At 27.0% G+C, this 14,782-nt stretch overlaps 1 protein-coding gene across 5 annotated transcripts in view; it reads right to left on the bottom strand.

Annotated features, from left to right (window-relative positions):
- Window positions 1-11,188, bottom strand: part of LOC129958114 (sialic acid synthase-like) — a 121,637-nt gene extending 110,449 nt beyond the window's left edge. For all 5 annotated transcript variants that reach the window (XM_056070308.1, XM_056070305.1, XM_056070310.1 and 2 more), the window contains exons 1-3: window positions 10,991-11,188; window positions 2,115-2,186; window positions 338-469 (exon numbers count right to left, since the gene is read on the bottom strand). In XM_056070308.1, coding sequence (XP_055926283.1) covers window positions 338-469; window positions 2,115-2,183 — 201 coding nt within the window. In that variant the 5' untranslated portion in view covers window positions 2,184-2,186; window positions 10,991-11,188. The remainder of the gene's footprint in view (window positions 1-337; window positions 470-2,114; window positions 2,187-10,990) is intronic.
- Between the last annotated feature and the right edge of the window lie 3,594 nt (window positions 11,189-14,782).

Here is a 14,782-nt window from a genome sequence, read left to right as displayed (position 1 = left end):
CAACAGAAAAGATTAGACCTTTCTTTCTTTGATCAGCAAAACTTAGATCTGCATCTTTGCCATAATGGTAATAATCAAACTGAATGTATGAAATAGGATTTAAAAAAACTCTTACAAGATGAAAGTTTTCTCACGAATGCATAATCATAGACATAATTTAAGACGATATTAGAAAAGAATGTTGTTTTGACTAAAATTGAAATAAAGATTAGAAAAATTATTATACCCAGTAAAATTCTTCAAAACTACCTTATCAGTTAAAAATATAAAAACATGTAAAATAACTTCAATATAATAGCAACTTTGAAAATACTTTTTTATCAATAGAATCACTTACTGCAGCTATTCGTATAAGTCTTCTGGCTTTTAAATAATTGCCTTGGTGGTTTTGCCCTATGTCAGCAATAATGAAAACAGGACGATTATCACCAACAAATACTCCTGGAGCAATCTCAAACTCAACTGGGTCCTAAAATGTGATAAATAAAAGGAAAATATATTTTTAAAAAATATTTAATAAAATTCAGATTAAAAAAAATTCTTCTATTTTAGAAGAGTTCAGAAACCTTTTAGCAAATACAATTTAGCAATTTAATATCATATATGTTAAATTCAAATACAATTTAGCAATTTAATATCATATATGTTAAATTAAAACCATTTGATCATATGATATAAGTATTATGATTCACTTAAATAAAGTGTTTGGATAATGTTTATAATGCATTGTCATTAGTTCTATATCTAGTATGAAACTAGTGACAAACCTCAATTTTGAAAAATTACCATGGATCATGAACAAATTTCCTGCAAAAGTAATTTGAAATATATCTAGTATATTGTGTTATTGCAAATGTCGTCTATCTCAATGTCATAAAATGAGGAAATTGAATGAAGTCATGATATGATATACAAAAAGTAATTCCCTGGCAACTTTTTTCTTCATTATATCAAAAGTATTTGGAGAACTAAATGATTTTATGAAATAATATCAAATTAATTTTCCTGAAATTTTAGAAATTTTGAATAAAATGAAACTCAGAAGGTAAATGGCTGGATAAACCTTCGCTTACAAACTTAAAAAAAATACTTCACTATTTTTATAAAATTTCAAAGATATGCAATTTTTTATCTCCTTCAGAATTGCTATTTCAATTAGAAGTAAGGCTGGGAATGGGAAGCTAAATTTTATTTCTGTTAGAACGAATACAGTTATTTTATCTTCAATTTACTTTTATTACACTTTATATTTTGTTATTTATAGAAGGTCGAAATGGCTTCAGATCAGATAATATCAGATTATAGATCTTCCTTTGTGCAGAGAGTAGGGAAATGTATTAGGATTAATGCACGTTAAATCCATTGTGGATAAGTGTCCGTCAAACGGTGAAATTTTCGAGAAGGTGATGTCACTCTCTCCATTAGAAAAAAAATTCCATTGGAGAAATAATTCCCATATAGCTTTAAAATGGCACTTAAACTAATTAAACTAAGTAGGTCATTAAAATTTTAGTCAACTCATTTCAACAACTGATTTTGTGCACTAGCATACAATAAACACAAAAAATTCAAATAATTTAGAAATATTTATAGAACCCCACCACCACCACACACACACACATATGCGAGTAAATATACGTTCAAGTATGTTGATTCTGAATGATCGTGACAGTAATATTTTTTAGTTAAAAAATCATTCTAGGTTCAGGGGCACGCATTTTGTAGTAAAAATATCACATGAACTTTTTTAAAAAATACATATCATTTTTTCAATAAAACATAGAAATTAAAACAATGTCTCTCATTAAAAGAATTGGTTTAAAATCAATTAAAGTTGCTAAAAGAACTAAACATACATTTACTAAATATAACTAAAATAAATAAATCGCCATCTTAAACATAGATTTAGAAAAATTAAAGTTCGAACATTTTTGAGTCGCAACAAGTTTGGCACAGTATGTATTTTTTACTGCTCTTTGGGAACAACCATTCCAGTATTTCAATGCACAACGGTAGCCATTGTTGAAACAAAAAGGAGCGAAAAAAAGCAAGCGTTATCTAAGCGTAATTAAACGTTATCTAAGCGTGTTTTGACACCCCTGGATCTATCTCACCTCGGGTTCGTCCTCCTCGATTTCCTGTCTTGGTGGTTGAGCACGATGTAACGTCCAGGTATAATCCATTGTCTGGGAAAATAAAACAAAAAATATATGTTTTCTTTGCAATTCAAAAGAAAATTAAGCACTTTTTATGGAACATTTTTTCAAAACCAAGCACTTCTAAGATGCTTACAAATGGTTTTCAAATTTAAGCACTTTTCATGACGTTACACACCATGACATGAATTCTTTGAGTTTGGTTTAGTCAAAATAATAACATACTTACTTTTCTTATTTAAAATCAATTAATGAAATGGATTAAACAAAAGTGGTCAAAAGAATGTCGATCTTGCGAGAACAAAATCTTGTTCTTGTAAAATCTTTCTTTAAATATTGCGAGAAGAAACTAGCAAATCTTGAAAGTTCTAGCAAAATCAATAGTGAATAGACTGAGTTCTATTTAATACAGTTTCTAAGAAACTGTAAAACATGCTGCAATATAAAACAGAAATGATTTATTGTCTACCCAAAACTATAAAAATACAGTCTATCTAGCTTAAAAAATATGCTATAAATTATATTTTAGAAATATACATTCACTAAATTCATATACAATCTAAAAATATAGGGAGAAATTTTCCAAAAATATAATAATAAAGCAGTGAATAATAATTATCTTTTTTGAACCGCATTGCTTAATAAAAGTTACTCACTGTAATGTAACAATAAAGTAGTATACAATTAACATCACACCATACTTATGGCCTTAAAATCAATATCATTTTTGTCATACCTTGCTTTCAGGAACTTCTACAAATTTGGAAATAAGAACCCCATAATACTAACACTTTTTTTTCGCTGAAATAAAAGAACTTTCAACTAAACTTCCCTTTAACGATTCTTGTTTCATTACTAGTGAAAATCTTTCCATCATCAAGGTTTTAGCACTGGAACTACTGGATCGATCAAAATGATTGGTCAATCTATGGTAGAATCTATATCTATGTGGGTCTCTGGTAGTTCTAACGTTAAACGATATCTTGAAATACTTTTAATATAAACCTTTATACAAAAACTTTCAAATCAATGGTAACTTTTTTACGTTAAATATCAATTTCTCTTCTAAATTTCTTTCATACTGGATAAATCATATTATTATAAAATCATAGCGGTATTTGTTTTGTTATGATTAAGTGATTAAAACTTTAGATCCTTACTTTCCCGGAGAGGGACAGAAAGGATGAGGCGCTGAAGAAATGATGCGAAAATTGGCATTTTACCTCAGTCACAAGTGATTAACCCGATAGCATAAGTGCAAATACTGTTAAAATAATGCAACTTCTTATAGGTGTCAAAGGTGTTCATTTTGATTAAATTTTTAAGCACTTTAATGAATGTATTACGTAACTATTTTTCAAAATTTATTGAAAGCTCATAAATGCGTTAACGTTTTCTGATTCCGGCCTTTTAATAATCCTTCGTGATTATATATTATCCCTGAAAATAACAAAAAAATTTGGCTCTTACTTACCTAAGAGGTATAGAAAAATTTATCTAATTCAATTACTTTACCTTTAGACATCCCAGCAAATTTTACAGGCAAATGCATGGAATTTTGTATTCCTATAGATGAGTGTAAGAAAAACAATTTACTCAATGATACTTTTCGTTAAAAGGTGCTGTCAAATAATTTTATTTTTCAAACTTTTTATTTTTCTTCTTTTCCAACTTTTTGTTTTACCTTCAGAGAAACCAAATTATTTTTTATATATTTAGGTATCTGATAAAATTTTGCAATTGGAAGTATATGTCTAACTGCAATAGTTAAGGAAATAAATGCTTGTTCCACTTTTTTTAACATAATAAATGTATATAAGTGTTTACAGAGTCCCACTGCCATGAAAATAAGCATGGAAACAAAAGAAAAATATTGAAGTCTCAAAAATTTTACTACAGTTTTGATAAGTAAACTCTTCCAAGTGCATGGTAATTTTAAAGGCTATGTGCTTATAGATTATTTCAAAATAAATCACCCAATTCATTCAGACGTTACTGATTGCTAAAGAAGAAAGAAATTTATATTTTGATTTAAGAAACTGCTAAAATTACAACAAATTTTAAAATCTGGTAACATAAATTACTGATTCGTTACTTTACCAATATGTTATTTGGTGAAAAATAAAGAGTAAAATTCTTTATTTAAGAGCAATCAACTTATTTCTAAAATCTAATAAGCCCTCGGTCAACGTTAAGATTTCTTTAGACTATGAACGTAGGAGAGTTCTGATTTGTATGAGTTTTTTATTAGTCTTCTTAAAAATGAAAAGTATATTTCATAAACAAAAGTTAATAGAACAGACAGATCTATCTACCTTTAAAAAATTAAGGGGGACAAAGACATTTCATAAAAACTTCATGTAAACTGAAATTTCTGATATTATGTTCAAAACTAAAATTTACACTATGCATGTGAAATGAAAACATAAAATAAAAATGTAAAGAATTAGGATTCGATATAAATAAAAACATAGAAAGTTATTGCTATACAGTTCAATGATAAAAATTTAGGGTATACAAACCCTTGGAAAAAATGAGAAATAATTCAAGGACTATTTGCAAAAAATGAAGATATATTTACTATCTAATGTAATAAAAAAAAATTTCATGTAAATTTTATAGACATAAAAAACACTCTGTATTATTGAACAAACTTTGTAAATATATTAAAAAGAGTGAAAAATTTTAGTAAACTGGGATGGTTTTACAAAGGAAAAAAATTATAAGCATAATTATCAGCTCCATCAGGGGACAGATTTTAGGCAAATTGCCAGGAAGATTTAAAAAAAATAAATACAAAATTTAAGAGAATGTTTTTACTGCGGCAAAATAAAATATTTCAAGAGTATCAAAATATTTCAGTTTTCTAAAGAAATGAACAAAAATGCAAACAAGCCATTATTACTAAAAAAAAAAAAAAAAGGAATAATGAGACTGTTGGTTTAAAGAAACTTGATGGTAAATGGACCACTTCACTTCTTAACACATTTGGAATGATAAATATAATTATATTTTTAAAGAAATTAAACAAAGCGATAAAATATAATTTGGAAAAAAATTTATTTATTACATTTTAAAGTAATGGAGATAGTATTTTAAGGTACTGGGATGTTACATACATGGTGAAGTTAAATGGTATACTGAAGTGTTAAAAAATATTTTATTTATGGCCTTACTTTGAAAGGGACTTTTTTTTTTAATTAGGAGTAGAACCATTGATACTAGATAATATATTTGATTCAGTCAATGAATTTAGAAAAAGAAAACCTACAAATATTTAAAAACTTGATTAGCTTATACTTTTATGTTTTTCAGAAACTGACATCAGAATTAAAAAAGCAAATTAATAAATAAGTAATTTTTGGCCACCAAGTTTCTTAATTGAAAATTTACTGCTGTTAAAAATTAAAATAGAATTACTTTATTATGTAAATTGTAGTCTATTTACATTGTCACAACGCATATTTATAAAGTAGAAGGGGAAAAAAATTGAAAAATATTAGTTCAACTTTAAAGACATCAGATCCAAAGATAATGAATACATCATCATTGAAAGAAAAAAAAATGCATGCTTGTAATTCTGTAAATAAAAATGCTTGTTCATGATAATACATTTATAGCAGTTAAAATTCCTTTTCCCAAATATCAAGTTTTCTAAATACTAAATTTTATACTTATTATACTATACTTCTATACTATAGATGTTATATCACAAACACTAGGATCTTATTCTGCATGTAAAAAAAAAAAAAAATACATCATCAATGTCAATCTTACATTCTGAATTATCACAAGAAACCATATCTTACAATAAAAGGGAGAAAGCATATGATTCAATGGGAGCCAATTTTCTATATTGGAAAGGAAAGATAGTTTTCTCAAAAAAATTTCAGTACAAAGCAATTGCCAAATTAGAAATAGAAAATGTTTCATCACATATTACTTATTTGCTATGATTTTCGATAAACTCAATGCAATATACATGCACCCATTAAAAAATATAATTCAGATTTATTTATTTTTTTCTGATTCTATATACCTTATAACTAAAGTTTTATAAACCTTACTCTGTAGGAAATGATTCTATTACAAGATGTAAACAATAAAAATATCGCTGAAAAATGTATTATTTTTATACATAATAAATATTATAAGTATATTTCATAAAATTAATAAAAATATTTTTTAATTATTTACCACTAATCATAGTATTATTTATTATAAACAGAAAGTATAAATCACTGCCACACTGGCAATAGTTTGTCAATCGAATCAGAAAGTAATAATCAACATGATATAGTTTCTCAAGTGAGCAATAATTTTCAACAAGTTTTATTTCTGAATATCACATCACTATCCATAATTGAAGTTTTAAATGTATATATAATAATCAATTCATTCTAACAATTTATAAAATTTAGAAAACTCAATATTATGGAGAAAATTTATGCTTGTGGCAATTTAATTTTTTAATCCATTAAACATCTAACACAAATACAAAAGCATGTAATGTTACAATATAGCACAGGAAAATCAGCAGGTAGAAAATATGATTACTTACCTTTTCATTTCACAGTACAGTTTATATAAACTGATTTCAAAGTAATAACAAGCAGCAGCAACATGTAGTAAAAAAGTGATAGGCAATAAATTCAGTAGAATTAAACAAAATGCAGAAAAGAAAATGATGAAACTCAAATATTAAACTTGGATATACAAACCAGCAAAGCAAAGTTTCACATAAAAAAATGTAATAATATTTGCATTCATAACTGAATAACAAATACAAGTCATTAACTTAAAATAATATATAGACATCACTAGTAGTTTTCAATCTGCTAAAAGAAAATTCAAAATGATACATATTTTTAACGTGTCTCTGGAAAAAAAGAAATTCAGGTAAAAAATTAATTTACTTAAAATTTTTAGCTAGGACTCAAACTTTGAGGGTACCTTTTAATCCTCAGGTTCCTGAAGGCATGGGGAATTGATTACTATTCGATGACTAAAATAGACTCACCCATCTTTTCCTATCACTGAGGGTGGTAGGAAATTCACAGGTGTCACTAATTGACTGATTGTGGTTAAATATCGACAGGGGCTATTTTGCTTTAAGCAGAGAAGGAAAATACATGGAAAAAGAAAATAACCACGATTTTTTCAATTATCACACAATACTAAGGGTTTATAATTTTCTTTTTATTGTAACTTTTCCAAAATATGTTCAAACCATCTATTTAATTATAAAATGTCCCAGAGCACTGCAGTCAGGAAATTAACTTTTCCATAGATGCAATTTGTTTGATGTTTTATAAACACTTCTAATTGTAATTATATCTTTAGTTCAGTGCATAAATTTTAAAATTGAAACAAATAAATTTTTATTACTTGCAAATAGAAAATATCCACAACCCTAATATTTATGCATAATAGACATTAATAAGTTATCTTTATTGAATAATAAACCCAATTAAGGCACAAGAAAAATGATTATTTATTTTAAAATGTTAAGGTAAAATATTTTAAAACATTTTTTCAAGGTTTTCTGTTAGGCTAATAATAATAAAAAAATGTTATTGATCTTTTCACTAATAATGATTTTCTTTACTGTTTATTTTAACCATTCAAATTTTAATGAATGGTTCCAGAAACTTTAAATTTTTGAAGAAGTTTAGAAAACTTTCTAACATTAATTTTTAATTCTATGTCTCAAAGGCTATATTTAAACTTTCAAATCATAACATTGTTTCTAGAAATGAAATTATATTCTATATGTGCTTTGTTAATATGACTTCTAATCACTTGAAATTAAAACTTATTATCTTCTATTTTACATATTTCAGTCTAAACTTTGTGGAGAATTGAAGTTAAGAGAAAAGACATTTAATAAAAAAAAACTTACTGAATAGTCTTAACTTGAAATTTAGTATCACAGAAACTATAAATCATTTTTGTTATAAAATTTGCAACAATGAAATCATTCATGTATAAAACTGAAATTTATTTATTAATCGATCATTGAGTTACAAAAATATTAAAACTGCTCATTGTACTATGAATTGAAAAATGCATGGAATTTTACGATTCTACAATGCTACTAACACATTTTAAATAGATTATCAGTTTTTATTCTTAAAATTTGGTTCTTGAAATAAAGCCCAATCATCCATAAAAATTATTAATTCCTGAGTAAAACAATTATTATTAATATTTTTAATTTCTTGAAATAAAAATTAACTTAGCTTAAGGCATGCTTTACTGCTACAAAGAACATATGTCTTGGAATATAAAATTTTTGCCAAAACAAACTTTAGTAGACTAAATTCTCAAAACCCCCATTTAATGTGCAATATATTTGTATTGTTTAATATTTTTCTCACTCAAATCAATAGAGAACATAATTAATAGAAAACTTTTTAAAAATAATACTTTGTTTTATAGTCTATTTCTTATTTTAAAGGTTAACTTTTATTCACATTCATAATTTTTCTATCAACATCACTATCAAATACGAATAGCTGACAATCAAATCCTCAAAACCTCCATGATAATAACTTGATTTCCAACATGCATTCCTTGTTTACAGTAGATACTGGGCATCCAGTATAGAAGTTATCTGGTCTTGGTAAGTCAGATTAGTGGCGAGAGGGTTAACACATTAAGTGTCACGTCAATATCTGATAGTTGAAACTGTACTTTCATTTTGGATAATGTCAGTCACTGGTGACTGAAATATAATTATCCTTCAAGTTGATTAAACATTGATGACTGACAATATGCATTTCCAAAAAATTATATTCTCTTTAAGGATTTTAATATAGCAACCAAAAATTAATAAACTTTATTGCAACTTTATATAGATCTTTGGTTAGCAGCATATTAAAGAAGTCAGATACAGGATTTAGATAAAAGGGATGCCAAAATATGTGAATTTTAAAGGAGCTCTGTTTTCTCTCATTAACTTCCACATTTGATATTTTTTATAAGTTGCAATTTAATACTTAAATAATTTTTTAAGTAATAAATATTGTGAAAATTAAGAAACAAAACATACAGTTACACATAACCTTCTAATTTATTGTGATCTTCAAATTTATCAAGAGATTTGGTTTCAGTGAAATACGTATAAAAATTTAAATTTAATTTAGTTTTAAACAAACAAAAAACTATTTTAATATACATTTCATATACTCAAATGCAAATTTTGCCAAAGCTTAATGATCTGCGAGTCAATATATACAAAAATATTAAGTTAAAAATAATAAAAAATATCAAAAACTCACCACCATGGAGGAAATGGTGCAGTATGCAATATTTTTAAGCAGAATAGGACATGAAGACATTGATTTAAAATGTGTTTAATCATTTGTGAAACGTGCTACAAAGCATACCAATATGGCATCCACCATTTTTTGAAGGCAAGTTAAATTGCTTTACTGCATTCTCAACAGCAGCTCTTAGTATATCAGGAGGAATGTTATGCACTTGTTGGTGTATTGCATCTTTCATTTATGCCTAACTGTTTAGATGATCACCATAAACAGTGCTTTTGAGATAACACACATAGAACATGCTTTGTAGTCCATTTCAGAAAGATTAAACACATTTTAAACCGGTGTCTTCATGTTCTATTCTGCTTAAAAATATTGATGTAGTGCCATTTTACTACTGGTGAGTTTCTGAACTTTTTTTTTTCTTGGCAGAAAAGAAATTCCTTCGACCTCCTTTAAATTATTGTCATGTTTGATAACATTTAGTACAGTAGTTTTCCTTTAATGGCTATTTGAAAATGGAACTTTAATTATAACTATCCTGTATGTGTATATATTACGAATTGATGATTTGAAAATTATTAAGATAAGCAACGATAGAGATCCCAAAGAATAAAAACAAATAAAAAATATCAGACTATACTTATCAATAAAGATCATAATTTTAATGCAGAAAGTGGTAGTCGTAACTATTTTACAGAAGTGTTTTGTTTATTTTGTCCGCCAAATTTATTGCTGACTTGGCATCCTTGGCACTGTGCAAGGAACACACTAAACTACACTTTTTTATCAAATGACTGGCTACATTAAATTAATGATCTGAAACTACTGATCTACTAAAAACTTACATTCATACTCTTCAAATCAGCATGGATATTATTTCTAAAATTTTATGTACAAATCAACTTTTACCTCATAAACAATTTTGAATATATTCTTTCTTGAAGCCAAAGACAAAACTAAATTACCCTTAAACTAGATTAATTTCAAATGAAAAAAAAACTTTAAAATTAATGCAATTATTTATCTCACAATCTGAAATAAGTCTTATTTTACTTCCCCTTTAAACACAAAAATATGCATATCTACATTAATTTTGTTTTATAAAAATGGCAAATCTATACACAATTTGGTTTCATACTACGAATATAAATCTGTGTCGACAAATGATATCAAGGTTGTAGTGTAGATTTGGGTGCTTCTTTGACTGGCTACAAATTTCAGCGATGAAGTACTACTTCTGGTTTCCATAATGTTTTGTTTTCACTGACATTGCTGTTGGGTTAATGACCGAAAATCCCCTTGGCGCCGATCTTGGCTCAAAAAAATCGCCAAAAAATCAAGGGGCACCATATTGCACACTTTTACCTGTCAAGTTTTTTCCATTAATAATGCTAACAAAATATACACAGAATCGTCCTGATACTACCTTAAATATGAAAATAATTTCTATGTTTTAAGTATCGATTTCTTAGACTAATTTTTGCAGTTCAGTATATACAAGTATGTGCTCATGCGCATATTTATTTTTAAGATAAAATATAAATCAATGTATTAACATACCGTTTTTAAAGCTGTATCACACTTCTTTTCTTCGTATTATTCAAAAATTCTCATAAGGCTTTGAAATTTTTACCTTACTCATTCAATTCCGAAAGCACAAAATAATTTGACAAGTATTTTCGAGATTATCGTATAACAAAGGAAACGATCTGTTATTATATTGTTTCCAGATGATAGTTTGACTGAGATGCAAGTAGAAGTATGTAGACAGCAACAAATACAAAAGCCATTGCCACCTGTCTGTATAATATTTCAAAGTCAGTTATATCATGCCTAGAGATGCATAATCCACTATTTTTTGAATAACAAATAAATTTGCTATTGTTATTTTTAAATATTTGTTCCAAATATGGTTATTTCAATCATATTATTAATTAGTAGTAAATATAAAATTTATTAATAGTAATTAATATTTAATTTACTAATTTAAGTAACGTGTGATTACATTAATTTATCTATTTCAGCTTTCTTTTTAAATTTGATTTTTTCAAACTATTTATTTAATTTATTTATTGGAGTAAACCATTTTCTGAAAAAGTTGAATTAAAACTATATGACATTTCTTTAAAATCTTTAGTTCTATATTCTACCAATAGAAGGCGCCCGCAGTGAGCAGAGTATATGCAATCAGAAAGTCATGTCACAAGTAGTTAAAAAGGATCTATATGGGATAGTACATTGTCAAATGCGAATATCTTAAAGTCAAGTCACAGCTCCGATAAATTTCACTGATATGCAATTCAATGAAAGGATAATTCTAAGAATAACCGGTCCGTTCACTTTTCAACTCATTCATAGATTTCTCTCTTTCCCTTTATTCTCGTTAAGGGTGCCGTATACACGCCACCTACAATTTTCAAACGTAATGTTATCCTATGGAGAAATATTTTAAGTCTATTAAGTTTGCTATTGCGGTTTCTTTCTTATGAAGTCAACTGCAATCAGTAGAAGGAATAAAAACACAGGCTTCTGCCAAAGGAATTTTTTCTCGGACTTCTCAAAGTATTTTTAAGTATTTATTAAAAGTCGCAAAACTTCAACTTCGCACATTTAAACAATTCTATAAAATTTGTTATTGTAAATGAAATAAAAATAGCAAAATAGCAGCATCAGTATTGGTATCTTCTTTCCGATGCATATTTGATTTTTTTTAAATGTGTAAAAGCAGTATTTTAGTCCTAAAATTGGAAAACTAATTTGCATTCCCCTCCAACGCTCTTTTAACTCCTTCCATTCGCGGAGGAATACACTATAAACCCTCCCTTTACAATCTGATTGATTGTCACTTTTATTATCTGGTTTTCACTACATCAAAATCTCCCCCTTTCTTTCTGCTTTTCGTTTTGTTTACCATCACAGCTGTGGTCATCTGCGCCTTCACAATCCACACTTGTTTCAGCGAATACTCTGGCACCCCTGGAAACAAATTTAGTAGACTTTAGTAAAAAATTTGGAAGTCCAATGCTGCGGACGGGCTAATTGGTGATGATGGAATTGCAGAAGTAAATGCACAAAAATGCACAGCATCTTGTAAAAAATATTACTCCAGATGAGGCAATCAAAGTTAAAAAATTCCCATTTTGGAAATTAACTAAAGATGGAAAAACAACCATGAATAAAAATCACAAATATTATTTTCAAGTGCAGGGCATATAACACAAAAAAAAGGCTTTTATTTTTTTCAAAGTCGTACGGAGAGAGGGAAGAAAAAATAATACGTAATCCAAACTTTTGGCAATAAAAAAAATTGAGATTTTTTCATTTTGACTGTTTATTGATAGAACCTGTAGATCAATGAAAATTCGGGATCCTTCTGCGATTATGGAGGCTCTAAAGAAAGAAAAGGAGAAAATATATTTATATATGTATTGAAAGAATATTTTTGAATATTTTTATAAATGTACTTTTTTATATATATAATTCAGAAATCAGTGCTATTTTGTCTGTATTTTTTTGTAAAAACTCTATTTGATCGTGCATTTATAAGATCTTGTACATACATTTATCTTATTCATATACCTCGCAATAAATGATAATTAATTCTATTATTAATAGAAAAATGATATTGATTCTCAGAAAAAATAATTAGCGGAATTAAATTCATTTAAAGAGAAGTAAGATATAAGAAAATCTATGTTTTTTATTTACTAATATTTGAATATTCTCATGTTTCTGAAAGAGTTTTCTTCAAAATCGCTATTATCTATACTCATAAAAGGGGAAAAAATGTATATGTGTGTATGTATATTATAATAGTTCACTAAGCAATATCTTTATTTAGAAACTAGCCGTCTTTGGCGACCAACCGGTTCGCCAGTATAAAAGATCTCTAAAATTTTCAATTATATATTTTATGTAAATTGGTCTCTTAATAGCTTTAACTGCAAAATATTTAGCCATAAAGCTTCAGATTTTGATAGTTATGTAATTCAGTCATACTATTATGTAGGCCTTAAACAGTTCTGTTCATTGTGTTACTTATGTCTTACTAATTTTCTGTCAGAGCCCATAAAATTTACACTTTAAATTAGAGAAGATATGTTAAACTGCAATTAATATAAAAATATTTTTTACTGAAACCAACCACATATTTTTTTTAAATATGAAAATTGAAAGCATTGAAGTTGTATGTGCATTGCAGAATGATTTTCGTAATTTATATAATATCTTAAGGAATTATTCAACAAAAAATTTTCTGATTCATCGTAAAATTCAGTTTTTAGTATTACCTTCAAAATATTTAAATGATGCAAATAAAAATATTTTATTTGACTCGATTCAATAAATGTACTTATTAAAAAATTAGGAAATTTAAATTTTGCCAAGTCCAGCATTACGAATTTTCTTTACATTAGAATTTTATAATAATTATAATTTGGAATGAATTTGCCGAAACATAAATACACTGGAACGATGTTACAACTTTACATCCTTCCTACACAATTTACAAATTAATATCAATCTGCATTTTTTTGTAAGAATTTTATTTGTTTGATCTTGCATTAATGAGATCTTGTACGTACATTTATCTCATATATCTTGTAATAAATGGTAATGGGGTCAATTCATATGACGTAAAAGTCACATGTCATGTACTTCTTGCGCATGGCATTTAAGTTTCATCGGCACCGCTTTTGTCGAACAGTCTGCCAAATGTAAAACGGTTTTTTTTTTTTTTTACATTTTAAGTTATAATTTTTGAGTTATTTTCTTTCCTCTTATTATGTGTTAACAGAGGAAGTATTGGTGTGCTGATGGATGCCTGCTTTAATGCGAAACACAAGAGTGACTGTCATGATAAAATGTTTTCTTATTTTCCTTTCAACAATCCTGACTTGGGTTGATAGCTTTGGTATAGATTTTTTTCACGCCTTCGAAGTCGGTGATATGCTCCGATCATTTTGAAGAATTCATTCAGTGTGTGTCCATTTATTAAATATAGCTGTTCAAGTAATTTGTTTGAAAAACTCTTCGAAAAAAAGAAATCGGTAAGCGATTTACCGTCAAAAACAATCAAACAAAATCGTGAATGCATTTCTAATTTACTTTATTCATATTTGATGAAATTTCTGATAATTTTGAATATGCTTAGAAGGTTTTAAAATGTTTACATGACTATTACATTGCATTTTTTTACAAAATCTTATCCAAATTTAATTAATGTAAGTAAACAAACTCTTGTTGCAAAAATAACAACTGCTATAATGCTAAACTTAGATGGAAGTGAATATTACTAGTTTTCTAATTACATTTGAAGATTTGTGATGGATTCAAAGTGAATTTATATCAAAC

Source organism: Argiope bruennichi, chromosome X1 (assembly GCF_947563725.1).
Source record: "Argiope bruennichi chromosome X1, qqArgBrue1.1, whole genome shotgun sequence".
NCBI lineage: Eukaryota > Metazoa > Arthropoda > Arachnida > Araneae > Araneidae > Argiope > Argiope bruennichi.
The sequence above is the reverse complement of the archived record's forward strand: the minus strand, read 5'-3'. Positions and strand labels throughout refer to the sequence as shown.